The sequence below is a fragment of the Ursus americanus genome, chromosome X (assembly GCF_024610735.1).
Source record: "Ursus americanus isolate L20-20 chromosome X, mUrsAme1.1.p, whole genome shotgun sequence".
Taxonomy (NCBI): Eukaryota; Metazoa; Chordata; class Mammalia; order Carnivora; family Ursidae; genus Ursus; species Ursus americanus.
This window is the reverse complement of record NC_142164.1, coordinates 28,874,527-28,899,151: the sequence shown is the minus strand read 5'-3', so window position 1 is coordinate 28,899,151 and position 24,625 is coordinate 28,874,527. Positions and strand designations below refer to the sequence as shown.

The following is a 24,625-nucleotide window of genomic DNA, read 5'->3' as shown; positions in this document are numbered from 1 at the left end:
AGGGTATTATGTTAAGTGAAATACGTCAAACAGAGAAAGACAAATGCCATGTGGTTTTACTTATATGTGGAATCAAAAAAACAAAACAAACCAGAAACAGACTCATAAATACAGAGAACAAATTGGTGGTTGCCAGAGGCGAGGGGTTGAGGGATGGGCAAAACAGGTGAATGGGGATTAAGAGCTACAAATTTCCAGTTATAAAAGAAATGAGTCAGGGCACTTGGCTGGCTCAGTTGGTAGAGCATGTGACTCTTGAACTCAGGGTCATGGGTTTAAGCCCTACACTGGGGGTCGAGTCTACTTAAAAATAAATGAGATGAAAAGTACGTGGAGATGAAAAGTACAGCATAGGGGATATAGTCAATCACACCGTAATAACTTTGTGTGGTAAACAGGTGATAATTACACTTACCGTGGTGAGCATCTCATAATGTATATAATTGTCAAATCACTGTGTTGTATGCCTGAAACTCGTATCATATTGTATGTCAACTACGCTGAAATTTTATTCTTTTATATTTTCATTTTTTTATACTGAAGTTTTTAAAAAATGAATACAGATATTACAAAAATAGCTTAGAAAGTCACTAACTAGGCAAACCTGGATTGTATGGTCTTTGTATTCTGTTCAATGAAACAGGAACAACAAACCTAGGAGAGGGGAGAAAATGTGATTTCCAAAGTTGTCACATTCTAATATTCAGAATGTCTAATTTTCAACAAAAAGTACAAGGAAAAAGAATTCTAAAAATCATATGGAATTCTAAGGGAATCTAAATAGCCAAAACAATCTTTAAAAAGAAAATAAAAGTTGTAGGACCCAGATTTCTAAATTTCAAAACTTACTACAAAGCTATAGTAATCAGGGGCGCCTGGGTGGCTCAGTGGTTAAGCATCTGCCTTCGGCTCAGGGCGTGATCCTTGTGTTCTGGGATCGAGCCCCACATCAGGCTCCTCTGCCGAGAGCCTGCTTCTTCCTCTCCCACTCCCCCTGCTTGTGTTCCCTCTCTCACTGGCTGTCTCTATCTCTGTCAAATGAATAAATAAAATCTTTAAAAAAAAAAAAGCTATAGTAATCAAAACAGTATTGTACTGGCATAAGGATAGACATACAGATCAATGGAATAGAAGTGAGAAACCAGAAATCAACCCATACATCTATGGTCGATTGATTTTGGTTAAGGGTGCCAAGCCCATTCAATTGGGAAATAATTACCTCTTCAGGAAATGATGGACAATTAGATATCTATATGCAAAAGAATCAAACTGGAAACATACCTCACATCATATACAAAAATTAACTCAAAATGGAGAAAATACTTATATGTAAGAATTAAGATTATAAAACTCTCATTTATATATGGTTATATAAAACTCATATATAGAGAGAGAGAGAGAAAGAGTTATAAAACTATAAAACTCCTTCTCTTCAGGAGAAAACAGGGAAAAATTCATGATCTGGGATTTGGCAATGAATTCTTCAATATGACACCAAAGCAGAAGCAACAAAAGGAAAATTACATAAATTGGATTTCATCAAAATCAAACTTTTTGTGCATCAAAGGACACTATTAAGAAACTGAAAAGACACCCTACACAATGAGGTAAAATATTTACAAATCATGTCTCTGGTAAGACGTCAGTTTCCAGAATACTTAAAAAACCCTTACAACTCAGCAATGAAAAGATAAACCACCAAATTAAAAATAGGCAAACGATTAGATGTTTTTTCCCAAGGATATGTACAAATGGCCAACAAGCATGAAAAGATGCTCAGTATCATCAGTCATCAGGGAAATGCAAATCAAGACCACAAGATAATACCTCATCCCCATTAGGATGGCTATAGTAAAAAAATGGAGGGGGTGGCTGAATTGGAGGAGTGTACAACTCTTGATCTTGGGGTTGTGAGTTTGAGCTGCACGTTGGGTTTAGAGACTACTGAAAAAAGTAGAATATAATAAGTGTTGGTGAGGATGTGAAGAGACTGGAACACTCACACATTACTAATGGGAATGTAAAATGATGCAGTTGCTGTATTTGGCAGTTCTTCAAAAAATTAAACAGAGAATTACCCCGTGACCCAGGAATTCCACTTCTACGTATATACCTGAAAGAACTGAAAATCGGTATTCAGGGGCACCTGGGTGGCTCAGTCGATTAAACGTCTGCTTTCAGCTCAGGTCATGATCCCAGGGTCCTGGGTTCGAGCCCAGTATCAGTCTCCCTGCTCAGCTGGGAGTCGGCTTCTCCCTCTCCATCTGCCTGCTGTGCCCCACTGATGCTCTCTCTCTCTGTCAAATAAATAAATACAGTATTTTTCAAAAATGGGGATTCAAACGAGTAATTGTACATAAATGTAGATAGAAGCACTATTCACAACAGCCAAAAGATAGAAAAAACCCAAATTTCCATCAATTGAGAAATGGATAAACAAAATGTGGCATATTCATATAACGGAATATTATTCAACTCAAAAAAGGAATAAAGTATTAATGGTTGTTACAAAGTCAATGAACCTGGAAAACATGATGCTAAGTGAAAGAAGCCAGACACTAAAGGCCACATATTGTATGATTCCCTAAATATTAAATATCCAGAACAGGCAAACCCATGGAGACAGAAAGCACATTAGCGGTTGCCACGGGAGGGATGGGGAGTGACTACTAAATGAATAAGGGGTTTCATTTTTGGGTGATGAATATGCTTTGAAAGTCGATGGCAGTGATGGTGGAGAACACTGTGAATGTATTAAATGCCACTGAATTGTATACTTTAAAATGGGTAATTTTATGTTGTTTCAATTTTACCACAATTTAAAAAAAATAATATAAGGGAAAAATAATCATTATGGAAAGACTATGATAAAGGGCACAAGTGGCGGGGCGCCTGGGTGGCACAGCGGTTAAGCATCTGCCTTCGGCTCAGGGCGTGATCCCGGCGTTGTGGGATTGAGCCCCACATCAGGCTCCTCTGCTATGAGCCTGCTTCTTCCTCTCCCACTCCCCCTGCTTGTGTTCCCTCTCTTGCTGGCTGTCTCTCTCTGTCAAATAAATAAATAAAATCTTAAAAAAAAAAAAAAAAAGGGCGCAAGTGGCATAAGATGTGGGACAACACATCAGTTTGAATGTCCTAAGCCTCTTTTATGTACTGTTTCCCCAATCCCATCCCACTCTCATTAAATCTAGATTGTTATCTGGGTACATACTGATGAAATTGGCAATAATAGAATAAATATTGAGACGAAAAGGCTTACGGTATAAAGGAGCTAAATCTAAAATTTGGTAATTAATCCTTTTATACTTTTCTTTTTTCCTAAAATTCGTTTCCAATTTTGAATTGCGGAAGGCTTGTTGATATTTTTTTCCCGGTAGAAAAATAAGATCTGATATCCAAATTTCAAGATCCAGTAGAGCCTAAAACCATATGCTACGTTTGGCCTTAAGCTTTTTATACTGAAATTAATGCAGATCATGCAAGTAAGACTCTAAATGAGCACGAAAAATATGACCCGTATCAAGTCACCACTCCATCTGAGGTCTCCTGGTAGTTAAATCTCTTAGGATAGTGATGAGACGATCAAAGCCAGAGGACCCATCAATTCAGATATTACAATTAAAAACAGCCAGTTTCTCAGCACAGAATATACAATTATTGAATCACTATACTGTGTACCTGAAACTAATATAACTTTGTATATCAACTATGTTTTGAGAATAATATTTAAAAATTAAATTAAATTTAAAATACCCAGTCTAACTCTAGCATCTGACACTACTAAAATACACAAAGAAAAAGAATACATTAATCTCCATCCAGGAACATACCAGGAAGTGGTTTCAAAAACTGATATTTAGGCTACAGATCTAGACAGTAGCCTAGGGACTCTGAAACCCTCCAATTTGAGAAGGTGGATAATGGATGGCAGGAATGCAAGGATTATGCAGTAACCTTAGCAAGGCAGGCTGCAGAGGTGGTTCTTGACGCTCTGAAAAAGGAAACGAATGTTATGGTTAAAAGTTTTCCATTCACTTGCTAACTGACAAAAAGTAGAAAAAAAGAAATGCCTGTTTCTCATCAAATTCCCTATATAATTTCATAGCCACTGTATTATATTCAGGTTCTAAATAGTCCTTGATAGTCTTTGGCTTATCAAACTCAAAAAGGAAACTATTCTGCTTTAAGATATTTAAAAATATTAATTTACTGCTAAGCCTTGTCCCTTAGCACGTGAACAGATTATTAAGTTTCATTACACTCTCATATGAGCATTGTATTTGATGACATGAAAAATGAGTCCATATTTTTTTTAAGGTAGGGGTTATTTTATTATTGTGTTATTTAATATATTAAATATATATGATACAGAGATTTGGCTATCGTAATTACTGATTTGTATTACCCGGCAAGTGTACTAAAACATTTCATACCCTTAAAAAAAAATTTGCTTTCTACAAGCAAAGATCCTGGAATCCGACGCGAAGATGATGCCCGGACGGCTCCCGAGAACACACCTTGAGAGGGAGATGTAGGACGGGGCCCAGAGCCCACAGCTAAGGGCTGAGGCCACCCAGGTCTCTGCAGGGAGGAAGGAGGCGAGTCACAGCTGTGGCTACGCAGAAAGCCCGCAGCTTCGCAGGGCTAGGGGGGAGCTTCGAAGAAACGCTACGCTTCCCCCACCCCGAGGCAACACCCCGGAACCACTGCTACCGCAGGAGGGGGCCACCCGATCGTGGACACGGGAGACCGAGGACGCCTCGGCTCACAGAAGCCACTGTACCGCCACAACCCAAACCTGGGGGACCGGGGGAGACATTTTGGGTGCACCGGCAAAACTCGTCCCCAGGGCTGGGGTCGTCCTGGCAACAAGAATGGTGCTGTGTGCCAGTGTAAATAACCCGATCGGGCAACAGGTACACGGCCTCGGTCCCGCAGGAGCCCCTCTCCCTCCCCGAGTCCCAGAGGACAAAAACCCACGTCTTTCTCCGCCGCGGACTTGGAACGACTGCACGCACGGACCACCGGCCCCGGGCACGATCTCGCCGAAAGCTGCCGGGCGGCTGGAGCTGACGACCGAGCGATGCTGGGCCCTCGGCCTCTGGGGAGGGGCGAAAGGGAGGACACAGAGCCCACCGCTGGCCTCGAAGAGGGGCCCCTCTCGTGGTACCTTTGCAGACGCAGGACCCTCCCGCCGGAATGCGGTCTGCGCGTCTCCTCCACCCAAAGGGCCGGCATCGGACACCCCTGGGCGAGCACCAGCAGCACGCGCGGCTGCCGCTCCTCCGGGAGCCCCGTGAGTAGCCCCTTGCAAGTGTCCCTTCCAGTGCCCGGGTGGGCCTCAGCTTCTCGCCGGGACTGGGACTCAGCCCCGCCTGGAAGCACACTGTTCTCTCTCTAGAGGCTGACGCCACCCCGTCTTGCACGGCGGCGCGGTCCCGCTGGGGCACGGGGGGGCGGGGCGGGGGAAGATGGGGTGCTGCAGGACAGGGTGGCTCCTCGTAAGCCGGCTGCGTGGGCACTTGGGGAACTTGGGAGATGGCCGTGGCCTCCTGATGGGGGCTCAGGGACGCGGCTGCACGAAAGCAGGCCTCCTTGCCTTCCTGGAGGAGCGGCACCGTCCATCACGTGCACTCACCCCGTACCACACGCAAAACAAATACACAGAGAATAAATTCAAAACTTTATTGAAAAGACGACAAGTGCCCCCAAAGAGAGGGTCCGTGAATTTGCCCTTCTCTCGAGTACATGTCACGGGCGTTTCGGGAACTGCTCTTAACCCTGAGCGACACAGAACGGGAATGCGCTCAAAAGCACCGTGGGAAAAAACCGCCGCCGAGGCCATTGTGTGGGCAAAGGGCTCACAAGAGAGCCACCGACGGTAGGAGACCGGGAGCGAGCACAGGAGGGCAGCCGCACGGAGGGAAAGGTGGAGGAAGCCAGGGCAGGGGAGGCAAGAAGACAACAGGAAAGAGAGGCACGGGCTGCTGACGTAGCCCCAGCGGCGGTGGCTCCTGAAGAACCCATAAGCACTCCGGCTCCGGAATGAGGAGGCATGGCAGGGTCCACCCAAGTTAATGACGACGGGAGGGACCAGGGCCACCGGGGGCGTGTTTCTGAACCTCAGTGCCCTCTGGGGTCTCCTCCACTTGACCCTCCTATTCTTTTTTTTTTTTTTTAAGATTTTATTTATTTATTTGACAGAGATAGAGACAGCCAGCGAGAGAGGGAACACAAGCAGGGGGAGTGGGAGAGGAAGAAGCAGGCTCATAGCAGAGGAGCCTGATGTGGGGCTCGATCCCACAACGCTGGGATCACGCCCTGAGCCGAAGGCAGACGCTCAACCGCTGTGCCACCCAGGCGCCCCTGACCCTCCTATTCTTAAACCAAACCTTCAATCAGAGAGCAAAAAAGGACATTTTAGTACACTGAGCATCAGAAGTCATACAGGACAAAACACAGCAGGCTACTCTCTATGCCCTTCAGGTTGGAAACTGCATCAGGGAAGCTAGTTCCTTTTTGCTAAAACAGCTTAGGGAAGTTACCGCCACGGGCCTCCCTGCAGCTCACCCCGAGACAGCACCCACGATGTGCCAGGCTCTGTCCCGGCTCCATGCTTGGACTCTGTGCTCCCAACTGCCATATTACTCTTCCCGTCCTCAGCAGCATGTGCAGCTGAGGCACTGCTCTCTGGCCCTGCTGTGACTCTGACGCCTGGGTTGTGTGTGTCCTCACAGCTGACCAGCAGCCGTCGGGCTGCCACTAACCCCTAGTCGCTAGGCAGGCGTCACCCTACTGATGGGGGAAGCTCAGTATCATTCAAAAGTCCTGCTGATGGGATACAGCCCCCATTCTGAACAGCCCATCTTCAACAGAGAGTAAGTAACTAACCCACAGGGACGTGCTGGATCTTTCAACAAGAGCTTTCCTTTAAGAATGACTCAAGGGTCCTTCCTCTTCTGAAACCTCGTCATAGTGAGAAAGGTGGCATTGTGAGCGAGGCCTGGGCATGGAGGGCCCAGGAGCCTGTGGCTTGTCTTGCTGGGACGGGAGGACGCCGAAGCACTGGACACTACCTCAAGAGTCTAGACACTGGGGACAATGGATGTTTAGACGAACTAGGACCAGATTTCCTCAATTCATAAAATCTTTGCCCGGCCAACAGACTGAGGGCAAAGAGGCACACCGCCGTCACTGTTGTCAGCTCCCCAGCCTGCAGCCCGCACCACCCTCCGCAGGCTTTCCCGGGCTCAGCGCACCGTCAGCTGCTCTGTTCTGCCTACGTCCCAGCACCCTGGACAGGACCCCTGGCGTCCCGTGGGGCAGGACCTCCTAGGCCCCTCTACTCAACCAGGAGAGCCCCGTCCCATCCCTTATCCTTTTTTCTGTTTCTCTATCTACTGTCAGCCCAAGAAGACTCACCCCACCCACCTGCCCACCCTGGCCTGGCACTCCTCTCTAGCAGCCCCCACCCACCATACATACCAGACATCCTTGGCCAGGACCAGCACACCCTCCACCCAAGGGCTCCTGCCATGGAGGCCCAGTCCTACACACTAGAGTATCTGCATCAGTTGCAGCTGGACCTTGCAGCCAGCTGCACCGAAAGCCTGCCCTACTCAACAGTGCTCATGCAGCTCACGACCAGGCCTTATAGCCAGCTGTGCCAAGGGCCAGCCCCACACACCAGCATGCCCACACCAGCTGCAACCAGGCCTGTCAATCAGACAGGCCAGAAGCCTGTCCCACTCACCAGCATACCCACAGTAGTCATAGCCAAGCCTAGCCGACAGCTGCACCAGTAAACAGCCCCACACATCAGTGAGTCTGCACCAATCGTGACCAGCCACAAGAGGGAGCACACAGCCTACAAAAGAGATACTCCTGGGGTACTTGGCTTGGGTGACCAGCGGGGGTTTATGCTGAGCCCCACAGACACCTTCAGGCATAAAGCCACTCCTCCAAGACTGGGACAATAGCTGATCCACCTAAAACACAGAAACAAACACTGAGACGCAAATGAGGAGACAGACAATACGTTCCAAGTGAAAGAACAAGACAAAAACCTCAGAAAAAGAACTAAACAAAACAGAGATCTACCAGATGGAATTCAAATGAATGGTCATAAAGATGCTCACTGAACTCAAAAGAATGGATGAGCACAGTGAGAATTCAACAAAGAGACAGAAAATATTTTTTTAAATCAATCAAAGCCAAAGAACACAATAACTGAAATGAAAAATACAGGGCATCAAAAGCAGATTACAGAATGCAGAACAGATTAACAATGTGGAAGACAGGGTAGTAGAAAGCACCTAATCAGAACAGCAAAAAAGCAAAAAGAACTGAATAAAATGAGGTTAAGTTTAAGGGACCTCTGGGGTAAAATCAAGTGTACTAATATTCACACTACAGTGGTCCCAGAAGGAGAAGAGAGAGAAAAGGACAGAAAACTTATTTGAAGAAATAATAGCTGAAAACTTCCCTAACCTGGGGAAGGAAACAGATATCCAAGTCCAGAAAGCAAACACCCCCAAATGAGATGAACCCAAAGAGACCAAGACACATTATAATCAAAGTGTCAACAGTTAGAGATAAAGAATCTTAAAAGCAGCAAAAGGAAAACAACTAGTTACATACCAAGGAACCCTAAGTCTATAAGCTGGTTTTTCAGAAGAAACTTTATAGGTCAGAAGAGAATAGCATGATATATGAGAAGTGCTAAAAGGAAAAAACTTACAACCAAGATTACTCTACCCAGCAAAGTTATCACTCAGAAGTGAAGGAGAAACAAGGAGTTTCTCAGACAAGCATAAGCTAAAGCTCATCACTCCCAAACCAGCCTTACAAGAAAGTTAAAGGGACTTAATTTTAAGTAGAAAAGAAAAATCATAACTACAAGTAAGAAAACTATGAAAGGAGGGGCGCCTGGCTGGCTTAGTCAGTGGAGCATGCAACTCTTGATCTTGGGGTTATGAGTTCGAGCTCTGGTTGGGTGTAGAGATTACTTAATAATAAAATTTTTTAAAAAAAGGAAAATTATGAAAGGAAAAATCTCATTGGTAAAGGTAAACACATAGTAAAGGTAGTGGATCAACCACCTACATAGCTAGTATGAAGGTTAAAAGACAAAAGTAGTAAAATCAGCTAGACCCACAATAATTAGTCAATGGAAACATAAAATAGTAAGATGTAAAATATGATGTCAAAAACATAAAACATGGTGAAGGGATGTAGTACTTTTAGAATGCATTTGAGCTTAAGTGGGCATTAACTTAAAATAGATTGCTATATACGTAAGATGTTATATATGTACCTCATGGTAACCACTGACCAAATACCTATAATAGATAAACAAAAAATAAAAGAATACAAACATAACACTAAGGAAAGTCACCAAATCTCAAGGGAAGAGAGCAAGAGAACAAAGGAACAGAGAAGAACTACAAAAAACAATCAGAAAGCGACGCCTGGGTGCCTCAGTTGGTTAAGCGTCTGCCTCCAGCTCAGGTCATGATCCCAGGGTCCTGGGATCAAGTCCCACATCTGGTTCCTTGCTCAGCAGGGAGCTGCTTCTCCTTCTGCCTGCCGCTCCCCCCTGCTTGTGCACTCTCTCTCTCTCTGACAAAGAAATAAAATCTTTTTAAAAAACCGGAAAAATATCAAGAAAATGTCTACAAATCCATACCTACCAATAAATTTTTTAAAGATTTTATTTATTAACAGAGAGAGAGACAGCCAGCGAGAGAGGGAACACAAGCAGGGGGAGTGGGAGAGGGAGAAGCAGGCTCCCAGCGGAGGATGGGGCTCCATCCCAGGACTCTGGGATCACGCCCTGAGCTGAAGGCAGATGCTTAACGACTAAACCACCCAGGCGCCCCCTACCAATAATTTTTTTTTATCAATAATTACTTTAAATGTAAACTTCCTAAGTGTTCCAATCAAAACACACAGTAGCTGAATAAATTAAAAAAAACAATACCCATCTATAGCTGCCTACAAGAGACTCACTTCAGATCTAAAGACAACAGAGACTGAAACTGAAGGGATGGAAAAAGATACTCCATGCAAATGAAAACAAACAAAACCCTGGGGTAGCAATACTTACATCATACAAAACAGACTAGAAAACAAAGCCTGTAACAGGACATGAATGACACTGCATACGATAAAGGGATCAATTCAACAAGAGGATATAACATTTGTAAATACCTATGCACCCAACATAGGAGCACCTTAATACATAAACCAATTATTAAGAGACATGAAGGGAGAAACTGACAGTAATACAATAATAGTAAGAGACCTTAACACCCCACTTACATGAATGGATACATCATTCAGACAGAAAATCAATAAGGAAAACAGTGGCCTTGACCAACACATTAGACCAGATGGAATTAAGAGATAATACACAAAACATTCTATCCAAAAACAGCAGAACATACATTCTTTTCAAGTGCACATGGAATATTCTCCAGGACTGATCCCATGTTAGGCCACAAGACAAGTCTTGATAAATTTAAGAAGACTGAAATCATATCAAGCATCTTTTCAGACCACAACAGTATGAAACTAGAAATCAATTACGAGAAAACTGGAAAAACATAAACACATGGAATTAAATAACCAATGGGTCGGGGTGCCCGGGTGGCACAGTCGGTTAAGCGTCTGACTCTTGGTTTCAACTCAGGTCATGATCTCAGGGTTTTGAGATTGAGCCCCATGTCAGGCTCCGTGCTCAGTGTGGCATCTGCTTGAAATTCTCTCTCTCTCTCCCTCTGACCCTCCCACTTGTGCACGTGCTCTTTCTCTCTCTCTCTTTAATAAATAAGTCTTTAAAAATAAACAAACAATGGGTCAATGAAGAAATCAAAGAGGAAATTTAAAAAAATACCTTGAGACAAATGAAAATGGAAACACAACAGTACAAAATCTATGAAATGCAGCAAAAGAAGTTCTATGAGGGAAATTTTATACAGGCCCAACTCGAGAACCAAGAAAAACCTCAAATAAACAATCTAATCTTACACCTAAAGGAACTAGGAAAAGAACAAAGCCCAAAGTTAGCAGAAGGAAGAAAATAATAAAGGTCAGAGTGAAAAATAAATGAAAAAGAGACTAAAAAGACAACAGAAAAGATCAATGAAACTAAGAGTTGGTTCTTTGAAATGATAAAATTGATAAAAACCTTTAGCTAGATTCATCAAGAAAAAAAGAGTGCCCATATAAATAAAATCAAAAATGAAAGGGGATAAGTTATACCCAATACTATAGAAATAGAAAAAAAATCATAAGACTACTAAGAACAATTATGTGCCAACAAATAGAACAACCAAGGAGAAATAAATTCCTAGAAACATAACAATCGTCCAAATCAGGAAGATTACACTATAGACTGATTACTCAAAAAACTCCCAACAAAACAAACTCCAGGACCAGACGGTTTCACAGGTAAATTCTACTAAATATTTAATGAGTTAAGACCTATACTTCTTAAACAATTCCAAAAAACTGAAGAAAGAACAAACTCACTCTTTGAGGCCAGCATTATCCTGATATGGAAACCAAAGACACCACAAATTAAAAAAAAAAATTACAAGCCAATATCCCTGATGTATGTAGATGCAAAAATCTTTAACAAAATATTGGCAAACCAAATTTTATACTACATTAAAAAGATCATACACCATACTAAAGTAGAAGTTATTCCAGAAATGCAAGGATAATTCAACATCCACAAATCAATGTGGAATATACCACATTAACAAAATAAAGGATAAAAATCCTACGATCATCTCAATAGACGCAGAAACAGCATCTGACAAAATTCAACAACCAAAGATACAAACTCTCACCAAAGTGAATATAGAGAAAACATAACTCAACTTAAGAAAGGCCAGATACGACAAACCCACAGCTAACATCACACTCAACAGTAAAAAGCTGAAAGCTTCACCCTAAGATCAGGAACAAGACAAGGATGTCCATTCTCGCCACTTTTATTCAACATAATACTGAAGTCCCAGCCACAAGACAAGAAAAATAAAAGGCATCCAAATTGGTAAAGAAGAAGTAAAACTGTCACTATCTGCAAATGATATATATATATAAGAAAACCCTACTCTACCATCCATGTTGTCAACTGTTAACTCAAAAAAAATCACTTTGTAAGGCTAACATGTGACACGCAATCTGCTATTAGGTTGAGAAAAAACAATTCAAAATAATATAAATGTATTTGTCTTAATACTGAACCCTTCTATGAATAGGAAATTAGCACCCCCCCGAATTACAATTTAAAAAGAACAATTAAGGGGTGCTGGGTGGCTCAGTTGGTTAAGCGGCTGCCTTCAGCTCAGGTCATAATCCCAGGGTTCTGGGATCGAGGCCCGAGTCGTCGGGGTCCCTGCTCACTGGGGGGCCTGTTTCTCCCTCTCCCTGCCGCTCTGCCTACCTGTGCTCTCTCTCTCTCTCTCTCAAATACAAATATGATCTTTAAAAATAAACAAATAAATAAAAAGGACAATTAATATGTTAAAATCAACTAGCAACATGTTTTAATCGTTAGGTATGTTCAATGTTTTTAAATTCTAGGGGGTAGCATAGCATAAATCACAAAAAAGAAGAAAAAACGTGAGCTGTACTTAAAAGTTATTCATTTAACAAAAATTTTGACAATAGTCTCTGGATTTAAACAAACGTTACATCTTTTAACAGTATTTTTTGAATCACTTACTCTGGTTCTGGATTCTTTGGAGAAAGTCCCCATACTTCAGGAGCTCCCAATTCTCCAATCCTCTCTCTCTCACTTAATCTCCTAGAAGATATAGGCATATAAATTATAACTCCATGGCTAAATGGTCTCCTAAATATATAATCAATTCAAAGGAGTCCAGTTAAGTCCTATTTTCCTATTTTAAAAGTTAAATTAATAAATTAAGTATACTCATCGTAATTTGATGTTCTTGATAGTACTATCAAATGGCACAGACTACAGACAGCCTGAGGCCAGACCAGAAATACAGCCTAAAAGGTTGTCAAGTGCATCTCTTCTGCCTCTTGCATGACCTAGCTCCTAATTGCTCATTTCGTCTTCTGCAATATGTGACACAAACAGTTTTATATTTGGAAATAACTTCTTTGTTTACATACATTTTTGAGAGTAAAGAGCAATCTCTACTTTTGATTTAGTCAAACCCGTTTTCAGAAACTCAGGAATTAATAAAGAAAATAAAAATGAAGCATTAGAAACAGAAAATAAAGAGAGCTCTGAAAATGAAAGAAAAGTTTTATTTGACAAAAACTGTCCTCAATGAGAAACAGGGTTTTTTTTTTTCTGTTTTCCCTTTAGTTCCTTTTTTTTGGAAAAGGACTATATCCTCTATCTACTCTTGGAGGACAGGAAAAATTTGTCATTTTTTTCCTTTTAATTTTGCTCACAAACAAAATACAAAAAACAAAGGCTCAATTCCTCAAAGTTTAGCTCCTTGTGATTGCATTTGTTACACACACCCACCCACCCCTTACAAAATAAATTGGTTTGACTGCTTGAATATAGTATTTTTTACTTCTTTATTCAGGAGAAAAGATTATAATCGTGCAGAATTAGACTCACGTTTCCCACTTGAAGAAAGAGCCTAAAAGGGTTATACTTATAACCCAACTTGGACTATATATGCAGGGGGAAGTATGACAGGCTGTAAGAACAGTCACGTTCTCATCCCTGCTGCCCCCAGCTTCATCTGTACTCGTAAGGTAAATTATTGATCTTCTAAATGTACAAATGCAAATTTCACCCAAGAAGTTCTGACATCTTTTGATGAGGATCGTCCAGTAGGAAGCTGGTTGCTTTTTGACGAACACAGCCAGGAGGTAACTGAAAAATTTAATTTGGAGACGTAGGTCTCCAACCTAACACAGTATGGTTTTTTATTGTTTCTGCTTCCATTCAGGAAACCCCAATAGCTAACATTCAAGGACTAATTATTATGTCCCAGGAACTAAATCATCACAACTCTAAAGGCTCAGCGCCAATTTTATCCCTTTTTAAATGGTTAAGAAATAAAGTTCAGAGAAGTTCAAGAAACTTGCTCAAGGTCATACAACTATTACACAGCAAAGCATGGCTTCAAACTCAGGCATTCCGATTCTGGAGCCCGTCCTCTTCACCGCCATCCTTTATTACTTCCCATTCTTGGGAAAAAAGAGATTTATGGAGCCGTCGCCCAGCTTTGGAATCTTAACCTGCCCCTCCATGCCTGTGCTACTCTTTTTTTTTTTTTAAAGATTTTATTTATTTATTTGACAGAGACAGCCAGCGAGAGAGGGAACACAAGCAGGGGGAGTGGGAGAGGAAGAAGCAGGCTCATAGCGGAGGAGCCTGACGTGGGGCTCGATCCCATAACGCCGGGATCACGCCCTGAGCCGAAGGCAGGCGCCTAACCGCCGCGCCACCCAGGCGCCCCATGCCTGTGCTACTCTTAAAAATCTTTTTCGACACAGAGGACATGTAGGGGCGCCTGGGTGGCTCAGCCGGTTAAGCGCCGGCCTTCTGCTCGGTCATGATCGGGCCCCGGGGGCGGGCTCCCTGCTCAGCGGGGAACCTGCTTCTCCCTCTGCCTGCTGCTCCCCTTGCTTGTTCTCTCCCTCTGTCAAATAAATTTAAAAAATCCTAAAAACACACACACACACAGGGGACCTGTAGAGCACCTAGTACAGCGCCTGACAGAATTTAACACTCAATAACCATTAGCTATTAAGACTTACACGATAATAATTATAACCCTTTCCCTTTCTCCTTCTTAAACTATCCACTTTTCCACCCAATACGCACTCATGAGAGGACACCTGATCTCACCCTGACCTCGGTTTTCACGGTCACACTGAGACCACCGAACAGGGCCTTTTTCCACGTAGCGTAATCAACAGTTTAGCAGGTCACTTTTCCCACATGCAATCATCTGGTCTCAGGGGTTCTTCTCCCCTCCGATTTAAACTCTTCATCCCCAGCCTTCCCGACTGGCTACACGACATTTCCACTGTACACGTCCTGTCACCTCCAACCTGTGTGATCATTCAGCAAGGTACGGTGGTACGCCTACAAAGCGCGAGGCACTGCTCATTTTGGGCTAATAGGTCTCCTTTGCCAAGAGCTCAATCGAGCGCGAAATTAAAGCACGCTTGCAAAAAAAAAGTAAGCAAAATAAAACAGCCACAACCAAGCGAAAACTGTAATTCGGGTAGGTCTGAGGCTCCCGACGGAACCGCTGCATAGCCAGGAGGCAGAAGCAGCGAAGACACCAGGGCGCGGGGAGAAGGGGCCCGAGGACGAGTGAAAACCCAAGGGGAGAAACGGGCGGAAAAAGGCGTTGTCGGGGGAGGGGGGTGGGGCTGAAGGGCTAGGCAGGGGCGCCCGGCAGAGAGCGAAAAGCGCAAGTCAGACTCCCAGTGCCCGTCTCACTCACTTCTGCCGCAGGCTCTCCTCCCTCTCCTTGTCCAGAAGGCTAGGCCACGGCTTGTCGCTCCCGTAGGGGCGCGAGTAGCCGCCATAAGACGCGGTCGAGGAGGCTGACGCGAAAGGGTTGCCCCGCAGCGCAGAGGGCCGCTCCCGGGAGCGTGACCGCGAGCGGGATCGGTAGGACTGGTGTCGCGACCCCTGACTGAAGCCGCCCAGCTGATGGCTGAGACCATTCCGAGAGCACGAGTCCGAGCGCGAGCTCGAGCGCGAGCGGTGGCCCCGCGGGGAGCGGGCGGATCTGCTGGGTTTAGGGCTCCTCGACGAACTGCGACGCTTTCCCCCGGAGCCCGAGGCCTCCCCCTCAGGGCTGCGCCACCCCGACACCGGAGCCATCGCGGCCGCTGGGTCCCCTAAGCCGCTAGAGAAGGGAGCGCTCTCGCGAGCCTAGGAAGATCTCGGTTGGTCGATCCACTCACCCTTCCGGTCCCGAGTGAGGCTGCTCCTATCTAAACTGGACTAGAGAACGAGTCTTTGCTTTAGCCTCGAGTTGAAATACCTGAAGGGAAGGGCGAGAGGCCACAGGAGACATTCCCCCGAGCGGCCGTGTGAATAACAAAGCCAATGTAACTTTACATATATACGTTGTTTGCATGTGTGTGGCTGTGTGTAGGAGTATACCACCCCACACACAATTTTTTCAAAGATTTTTATTTATTTGAGAGAGCGCGGGCGAGCACGAGGGGGGGAGGTAGAGGGAGAACAGACTCCCCGCTGAGCAAGGAGCCCCAGGTGGGGCTCGAACCCAGGATGGTGGGATCATGATCTGAGCCGGAGGCAGTCGCTTAAGCGAGTCACCCAGGCGCCCCCACAATTTATTTTTTCTTTCTTCCTTACCTTTCTTTCTCTTTTTCTTTCTTTCTTTCTTTCTTTCTTTCTTTCTTTCTTTCTTTCTTTCTTTCTCCCTTTCTTTCTTTCTCTCCCTTTCTTTCTTTTCTTTCTTTCTTTCTTTCTTTCTTTCTTTCTTTCTTTCTTTCTTTCTTTCTTTTTATTTATTTATTTGACAGAGAGAGAGATAGCCAGCCGGAGAGGGAACACAAGCAGGGGGAGTGAAAGAGGAAGAAGCAGCCTCCCAGCGGAGCAGGTAACCCGATGTGGGGCTCGATCCCAGGACCCTGGCATCACGCCCTGAGCTGAAGGCAGACGCATAACGAATGAGCCACCCAGGCGTCCCCAATTTTTTCTTTCTAACCTCAAACAAAATAAGGAGGGTTTATCAATATTGGTGGTGAGCTGTGATGTTTAAGCCGCATTTGCCCAGTTAGCTTAGAGGGCGCAAATTCTTTGTTAATAATTTGAGCCTGATACACTACAGTTAAGTTCACAGCCCAGAGAAAACTGATTATTTATTCCCCAGAAATTCATCTCCACTAATATGCACCAGCAAAAGGAATTTGTAAGCCCCTTCTTGTCCAGCCCCTTAAACTGGTCCCATCATACACTAGCTCAAGCAATACATGGTTAATGGTTATCTATTCTATTCATTTCATACTGTTTTTAAAAGAAAGAATATTTGAACACTAATTTACTGACTTTAATTTTTGAAGGTACAATGAGTTTACTATGGAAATTCAGAATCCAGTCTACTAGTAGCTAGATGGCCTTCTGGGCCTTTCCTCCTAAGAAGTAACTTATCAGACCATGAAAACTAATGCGATCAATTATTGGAAATCTCCTTTTTTAGAATTTAAGGGAAAGATGCTAACATAATGTAAATGGAAAAAGTGAACCGCACTACTGGATATCTTCTATGTAAAAACAGTTGATCATGGGATGAGCGCCAAGGACTGAACTGAGTAGGAGAAATTATATGATTTGGGGTGGGGATTTGGAGAAATTTCTAATAAGAAAGTTTTGGATGGGAGCACCTGGGTGGCTCAGTCGGTTGAGCACCTGCCTTTGGCTGAGGTCATGAGCCCAGGGTTCTGGGATGGAGCCCGCTTCTGGCTCCCTGCTCAGCAGTGAGCCTGCTTCACCCTCTCCGTCTGCCACTATCCCTGCTTGTGCTCTCTCTGTCAAATAAATAAATAAAATCTTTTAAAGAAGAAAGTTTTGGGTGGAAAACCTATCCCTAACTTGTGGGATACCAGGCTGTACACTTTCCCGTCTACTGGCTATAAAAGCCGACTTTGCAACAGCCCTTGGGCTACCTGCCCAATGGCTGGTAGACATGCACTTTAGTTCCAGCGGTAAAACCCATGCCCCAGCCCCTCTCGTTGGCATGATAATACAAAATAATTTAAAAAGTTTTAAAAACTTAACGTTTGGTATGAAGTGTGAAGCCATCTGGTCCTGGACTTTTGTTTGTTGGGAGTCTTCTGACTACAGATTCAATTTCATTATTAGTAATCAGCCTGTTCAGATTTTCTATTGATTCTTCATTCAGTCTTGGAAGAGTGTATGTTTCTAGGAATTTATCCATTTCTTCCAGATTGTGCAATTTCTTGGCATATAATTTTTGGTAGTACTCTCTTACAGTCCTTTGTGTTCCTGTGGTGTCACTGGTAACTCCGCTTTCATTTCTGATTTGATTCACCTGAGTCCCCTCTCTTTTTTTCTTAAAGGTTTATCAATTTTGTTTGTCTTTTCAAAGAACCAGCTCTTAATTTCACTACCTTTCCTATTGCTTTTTCAGTCTCTATTTCATTTATTTCTGCTCTGATCTTTATTATTTCCTTCCTTCTATTAACTTCGGACTTTGTTCTTTTAGTTCTTTTAGGTATAAGGTTAGATTGTTTATTTGAGGTTTTTCTTGTTTCTTGAGGCAGGCTTGTATTGCTCTGAACTTCCCTCTTAGAACTGCTTTTGCTGTGTTCCAAAGATTTTTTAATTAATTAATTGACAGAAACAGAGAGTGCAAACGGGAAGTGGCAGGCAGAGGCAGAGGGAGAGCAGGGATCACGACAGGAGCCAAAGGCAGACGCTTAACCAACCAAGCCACCCAGGTGCACCTTTATTTTTTAATTTTTTTCCAAATACTTTTTTAAGTTTATATTTTCATTTTAATTTGCCTCAAAGTATTTTTTATTTCCTTTGACAATGCTTTTGTCCTAAAGAACCTACAGATTCCTGCTCCTCCAGCACATACCCTAACATTAGTCAGTAAATCTTCATGGAAGGCCCAGGTGCTTTTCAAGCTGTTGCCCCTGTGCTGGGTCCGAGTTTATGCACAGGCCCTTTAGCCGCGGAGCGGCAGTTTTCTACAGCCCTCTGACTCCCCGGGAGTTCTGCCCCTCTGATGTGCAAAGCCAGACATTATATGGGATCATCTTCCTGGTGGAGGTCTCCAGGGCGGGAGGTACCTGATGTTCGGCTTAAACCCTTGCTCCCCATGGAGGATGTGCACACCTGTGATGTCCTCCCACTTGTGGGTCACTGCCCTGGGGGGTGTGGGTCCTGAACAGACTGCATCTCTGTCCCTCCTTCCCTTCTTGATGTGGCTTTTTCTTTGTATCTTTAGGTGTGCAAGAACTGAGCTGCTGGTCCTGAATTGCTCTATACATAGATGCAGCCTTGGTGTGACCATGGGAGGAGGTGAGCTCAGGATTTTCCTACTCTGTCATCTTGACCGCCCCCCTGGGCACTCATTTTTAATTCTAATGAGGTCCAAGTTCTCAGTTTTTCTTTCATGGATTGTGCTGTTGGTGTTGTATTTTTTTTTTAAGATTCATTTATTTATTTTAGAGAGAGAGACAGAGAGCGAGAGTCCGGGGGGTGAGGGGTGGAGGGGCAGAGGGAGAGGGAGAGAGAAACTTCAGGAGACTCCTGGTGCTGAGCATGGAGACCCCTGTTGGTGTCGTATTTCAAAACCCTTTGCCAGGGGTACCTAGGTGGCTCAGTCGGGTGGGGTCTGACTCTTGGTTTCGGCTCAGGTCATGATCTTGAGGTCACGATCTCGGGGTCGTGGGATTAAGCTCATCTCGGGGCTCGGTGCTCTGTGGGGGCTCTGCTTGAGATTCTCTCTTTCTCTCCTTCTCCTCTCTCCCTCTGCCCCTCCCCCCCACTCGCATGCTCACTCTCTCTCTCCCCCTAAAATAAATAAATACATCTTCAAAAAAAATTTTAAAAACTTTTTGCCAAGGCCGAGGTTACCTAGATTTTCTCCTACATTTTACATGAGCACAGACAGTCTATTTATTCAGTTCTTTGATTTCTTAAGTCAGAGTTTTATAGTTTTCCACATATAGATATTGGGATATCGCACATATTTTGTTGGGTTTATGCCTTTTATTTCAATTTTTTGGTGCTAATATAAATGATGTTGTGTTTTAAATTGTACATTCCAATTGCTCATCGCTGGTATATAGGAAAGTGATTGAGCTTTGTATATTAACCTGTGCCCTGCAATTTTGCTATGACTATTTATGAGTTCTAGGAAGATTTGTTTGTTGGTTTTTTTTTTTTTTAACAATTCTTTGGCAATTTCTCCCTAGACAATCGTGTCATCTGTGAACAAAGACAGTTTTATTTCTACCTTCCCCATCTACATACCTTTTTTCCTTTGTCTTACTGCATCAGCTAGGACTTCCAGTATGATGTTCAATAAGAGTAGTTAGAGAGCTCACCCCTGCTTTCTTCCGGATCGTAGTAGGGTAAAAGCCTCTAATTTCTCACCACTACGTATGTTAATAACTGTAGGTTTTTCATAGATGTCCTTTATCGTGTTGAGGAGCTGCCCTTACATTCCTAGTTTGCTGAGAGGTTTTTTGGTTTTTTTGAAGATTTTATTTGTTTGAGAGAGAGAGAGGGCACACACACAAGCAGGGGGAGAGACAGGTAGAGGGAGAGGGAGAAGCAGGCTCCCCGCGGGGCAGAGAACCTGATGCGGGCTGATCCCACGGATCACCTGAGCCAAAGGCAGATGCTTAGCCCCCTGAATCCCCCAGGAGCCCCTTGCTGAGCGTTTTTAGCATGAGTTGGTGTTGGATTTTGTCAAGTGCTTTTTCTGCATCTGATGATATGATCATGTCATTCTTCTTTAGACTGTTGATGTGATGGAGTATATTAATTGACTTTTTGAATGTGAACTAGCCTTGCATACCTGAGATAAATCCTAGTTGGTCATAGTATATACTTCTTTTCATACATTGTTGGATTTGATCTGCTAATATTTGGTTGAGGATTTTTACATGAGAGTAATTGGTCTTTGGTTTTCCTTTCTTACAATGTATTGTCTGGTTTTAGTACCAGGGTAATGCTGACCTCATAGAACAAGTTAGGAAGCATTCCCTTGGTTCTATTTTCTAGACCAGATTATAGAGAATTCGTATCATTTCTTCCTGAAACATTTGGTAGAATTCCCCCGGTGAACCCATTTGTGCCTGGTGCTTTCTGTTTTGGAAGGTTATTAATTATTGATTCAATTTAAAATAGATATAGGCCTATTCATATAGTCTATTTCTCTTTTATGAGTATTGTTAGATTGTGTTTTTCAAAGAATTGGGCCATTGTTTCTAAGTTATCAAATTTGTGGCCAGAGTTGTTCATAATATGCTTTTATTATCCTTTTAATGTCAGCAGAATCAGAAGTGATGTCCCCCTCTCATTTCTGATGGTAGCAATTTGTGTCTTCTCTCTTTTTATCTTGGTTAGCCTGAACAGATACTTATCACTTTTATCAATATTTTCACATAACCAACTTTTGGATTCATTGATTTTCTCTATTGTTTTCTTGTTTTCAATTTCACTGATTTTTGCTCTGATTTTTATATCTTTTCTTCTGCTTACTTGGATTTAACTTGCTCTTCTTTCTCTAGGTTCCTAAGGTGGAAACTGAGATTATTAATTTTGGATTTTTCTTCTTTTCTAATATATGCATTCATTGTGACGAATGTCTCTCCATGCACTGATTTCCTTTGCATCCTCAAATTTTGACAAGTTGTGTTTTCATTTCCATTTAGTTCAAAATGTTTTTTTTTAATTCTCTTGAGGTTTATTCTTTGATCCATGTGTTATCTAGAAGTGTGTTTTATGGCCCAGGACATAGTCTATCTTAGTGAATGTTCCATGTGAGCTTGAGAAGGATAAGCATTCTGCTGTTGTTGAAGTATTCTATAAATGTCATTTAGATCTGGTTTATGGATGGTGCTCTTAGTTCAATTATATTTGATTCTACTGGTTTTCTACCTGCTGTCTTTGTCAGTTTGTAACAGAGGGGATGTTGAAGTCCTCAAGTACAATAATGGATTTGTCTATTTCTCCCTGCGGTTCTGTCAGTTTTTGACTCATGTATTTTGACACTGTGTTGTTAAGCATGTACACATTAAGGATTGGTGCCTTCTGGAAAATTGAGTCTTTTGCTGTTATGTAATGCCCCAAGCGTGCTTTGTCTGAGATAGTGCAGCTTTGTTTTGCTCGGTGTTGGCATGATATATCTTTCTCAATGTCTTTACCTTTAAGCTATCTGTGTCTTTGTATTTATTTATTTAAAGATTTATTTATTTATTTGAGAGAGAGAGAGCACAATCGGGAGGGGCAGGGAGGAAGGAGAGAGAATCTCAAGTGAACTCCATGCTGAGTGTGGAGCCTGATGCAGGGCTCGATCTCACAAATCTGAGATCACCCCCCGAGCCGAAACCAAGAGTTGGATGCTTAACCATCACTCAAGCACCCCTGTCTTTTATTTATTTATTTATTTATTTATTTATTTATTTATTTATTTATTTATTTATGATTTCATTGGTTTATTTGAGAGAGAGAGAGCACACAAGCAGGGGGAGTGGCAGGCAGAGGGAGAGGGACAAGCAGGCTCCCCACCAAGCCGGGAGCCCAACGAGGGGTTTGATCCCAGGACCCTAAGATCACAACCGGAGCCAAAGGCAGACGCTTAAGTGACTGAGATACCCAGGTGCCCTGTGTCTTTATATTTAAAGTAGGTTTCTGGGGTGCCTGGCTGGCTCAGTCAGAGGAGGGTGTGACTCTTGATCTCAGGGTTGTGAGTTCAAGCCCCATGTTCGGTGTAGAAATTACTTAAAATCTTTGAAAAATAAAAAAATTAAAAACAAGTAAAGTAGGTTTCTTTAGGTGACATGTAGTTGGCTCTTGTTTATTTTTTTATCCAGACTTACTGTCTCTTTTAATTGGCATATTTAGACTATTCACATTTAAAATTATTCTTGATATATTTTGATTAATATCTACCATTTTTATGATCATTTTCTTTTTTTTTTTTTTTTTTTTTTTTTTTTTTTTTTTTTAAAGATTTATTTATTTATTTATTTGACAGAGATAGAGACAGCCAGTGAGAGAGGGAACACAAGCAGGGGGAGTGGGAGAGGAAGAAGCAGGCTCATAGAGGAGGAGCCTGACGTGGGGCTCGAACCCGGAACGCCGGGATCACGCCCTGAGCCGAAGGCAGACGCTTTAACCGCTGTGCCACCCAGGCGCCCCTATGATCATTTTCTATTCTTTGTTATTGTTCTTGGTTTCTATTTTGTCTTCCACTCTTTTTCTGCCTTCTCTGGTTTTAATTGAACTTTTTATTATGATTCAATTTTCTCTCCTCTCTTAACATCTCAGTAACACTTAGAAATTTTTTTTAGTGGTTGCCCTAGAATTTGCAATATACATTTACAACAAATAAGTCCACTTTCAAGAAACACTAGATCATTTCACTGGTAGCACAAGTACCTTATGCGAATGTGGCCAGTTCCTTTCTCCTGTCTTGTATAACTGTGCTGTCATTCCCTTCACTTATCCATATGCTATAATCACTGAATACATTTTTGCTATTATTCTTTTGAACAAACCATTATCTGTTAGATCAACTAAGAATATTATAAATAGGGGAGACTGGGTGGCTTAGTTGGTCAAGCATCTGCCTTTGACTCAGATCATGATCCTGGGGTCTTGGGGTCGAGCCCAGCCTCAGGGTCCCAGGAGCCTGCTTCTCCCTCTCCCTCTGCCACTCCCCCCTGCTTGTGCTCACTCTCTCTCAAATAAATAAATAAAATCTTAAAAAAAAACCAAAACAACCACAGGGGCACCCGGGTGACTCAGTCAGTTAAGCGTCTGCCTTCAGCTCAGGTAATGATCCTAGGGTCCTGGAATCGAGTCCCGCATCAGGCTCCTTGCTCATTGGGGAGCCTGCTTCTCCCTCTGCCTGCTGCTCCCCCTGCTTGTGCTCTCTGTCTCACTCTCTCCCTCTGTCAAATAAATAAATCTTTAAAAAACAAAAAAGAAAAAAAGAAAAACAACCCCACAACATACAACTCTTTATGCCACTGAGATATTAAACTCCAGTGGGAGAACCTATTTTTTTATTAGTAAAATATTTTAAGAAAGTTACCACTGCAGCGTCTTCTTCGGTTTACCCTTAGAGAGCATCTACTACGTGCTAAGCTTTTGACTGTAATTCCTGCCTTGTCTCTCTCCTCCCACCTTTAATATTCTTTAATGGTTTTTCCAGCTCTTGAATGTGGGTCTAGCTGATGAACTGCACCGGTATCTTCTGCTGCCGCTAAGCCTGGTAACAAGATGAAGAAATGTCGGTATCTTGACAGCAGACCATCAGTGTCCAGCTGCCTCTGCCCCCGACAATCTAGGGACAGTGTTGTCCTGGTTGTGGGGGAAGCTGAACGTGATGAAAGCTTCCGGAGTCTAAAGTAAATATTCAGGGGCGCCTGGGTAGCGCAGTCGTTAAGCGTCTGCCTTCGGCTCAGGGCGTGATCCCGGCGTTCCGGGATCGAGCCCCACATCGGGCTCCTCCGCTGGGAGCCTGCTTCTTCCTCTCCCTCTCCCCTGCTGTGTTCCCTCTCTCGCTGGCTGTCTCTCTGTCACATAAATAAATAAAATCTTAAAAAAAAAAGTATTCAGGGGCGCCTGGGTGGCACAGAGGTTGAGCGTCTGCCTTCGGCTCAGGGCGTGATCCCGGCGTTATGGGATCGAGCCCCACATCAGGCTCCTCCGCTATGAGCCTGCTTCTTCCTCTCCCACTCCCCCTGCTTGTGTTCCCTCTCTCGCTGCCTGTCTCTCTCTGTCAAATAAATAAATAAAATCTTTAAAAAAAAAAGTATTCAATAGGAGCAAGTTGGATTTTAAAACAGGTTTCCCTCAAAGGTATCTAAGGGGTTATTCATCTTCGGAAAACCTCTTGAGAGTTACAAAGAT

General features: G+C 43.2%; 1 protein-coding gene and 1 long non-coding RNA gene across 18 annotated transcripts in view; one reads left to right on the top strand and one right to left on the bottom strand.

Annotated features, from left to right (window-relative positions):
* LOC123803756 (NF-kappa-B-activating protein-like) overlaps nucleotides 1-15,919 on the bottom strand; it is a 36,379-nt gene extending 20,460 nt beyond the window's left edge. For 10 of the 17 annotated variants that reach the window (XM_087859929.1, XM_087859927.1, XM_087859938.1 and 7 more), the window contains exons 1-7: nucleotides 15,468-15,919; nucleotides 12,740-12,820; nucleotides 4,981-5,101; nucleotides 4,434-4,581; nucleotides 3,831-3,991; nucleotides 2,114-2,297; nucleotides 605-654 (exon numbers count right to left, since the gene is read on the bottom strand). In XM_087859929.1, coding sequence (XP_087716055.1) covers nucleotides 3,882-3,991; nucleotides 4,434-4,581; nucleotides 4,981-5,101; nucleotides 12,740-12,820; nucleotides 15,468-15,853 — 846 coding nt within the window. In that variant the 5' untranslated portion in view covers nucleotides 15,854-15,919 and the 3' untranslated portion in view covers nucleotides 605-654; nucleotides 2,114-2,297; nucleotides 3,831-3,881. Of the gene's footprint in view, nucleotides 1-595; nucleotides 655-2,113; nucleotides 2,298-3,830; nucleotides 3,992-4,433; nucleotides 4,582-4,980; nucleotides 5,102-12,739; nucleotides 12,821-15,467 lie in introns of all 17 variants that reach the window. The other 7 variants (XM_087859931.1, XM_087859942.1, XM_087859932.1 and 4 more) reach the window with 4 other exon arrangements.
* Nucleotides 15,920-15,951: 32 nt separating this feature from the next.
* Nucleotides 15,952-24,507, top strand: LOC148106859 (uncharacterized). Its single transcript, XR_015723418.1, has 4 exons — nucleotides 15,952-16,083; nucleotides 16,525-16,601; nucleotides 18,978-19,051; nucleotides 23,925-24,507. It is a non-coding gene; the product is annotated as an uncharacterized LOC148106859 (long non-coding RNA).
* The last annotated feature ends 118 nt before the right edge of the window (nucleotides 24,508-24,625 follow it).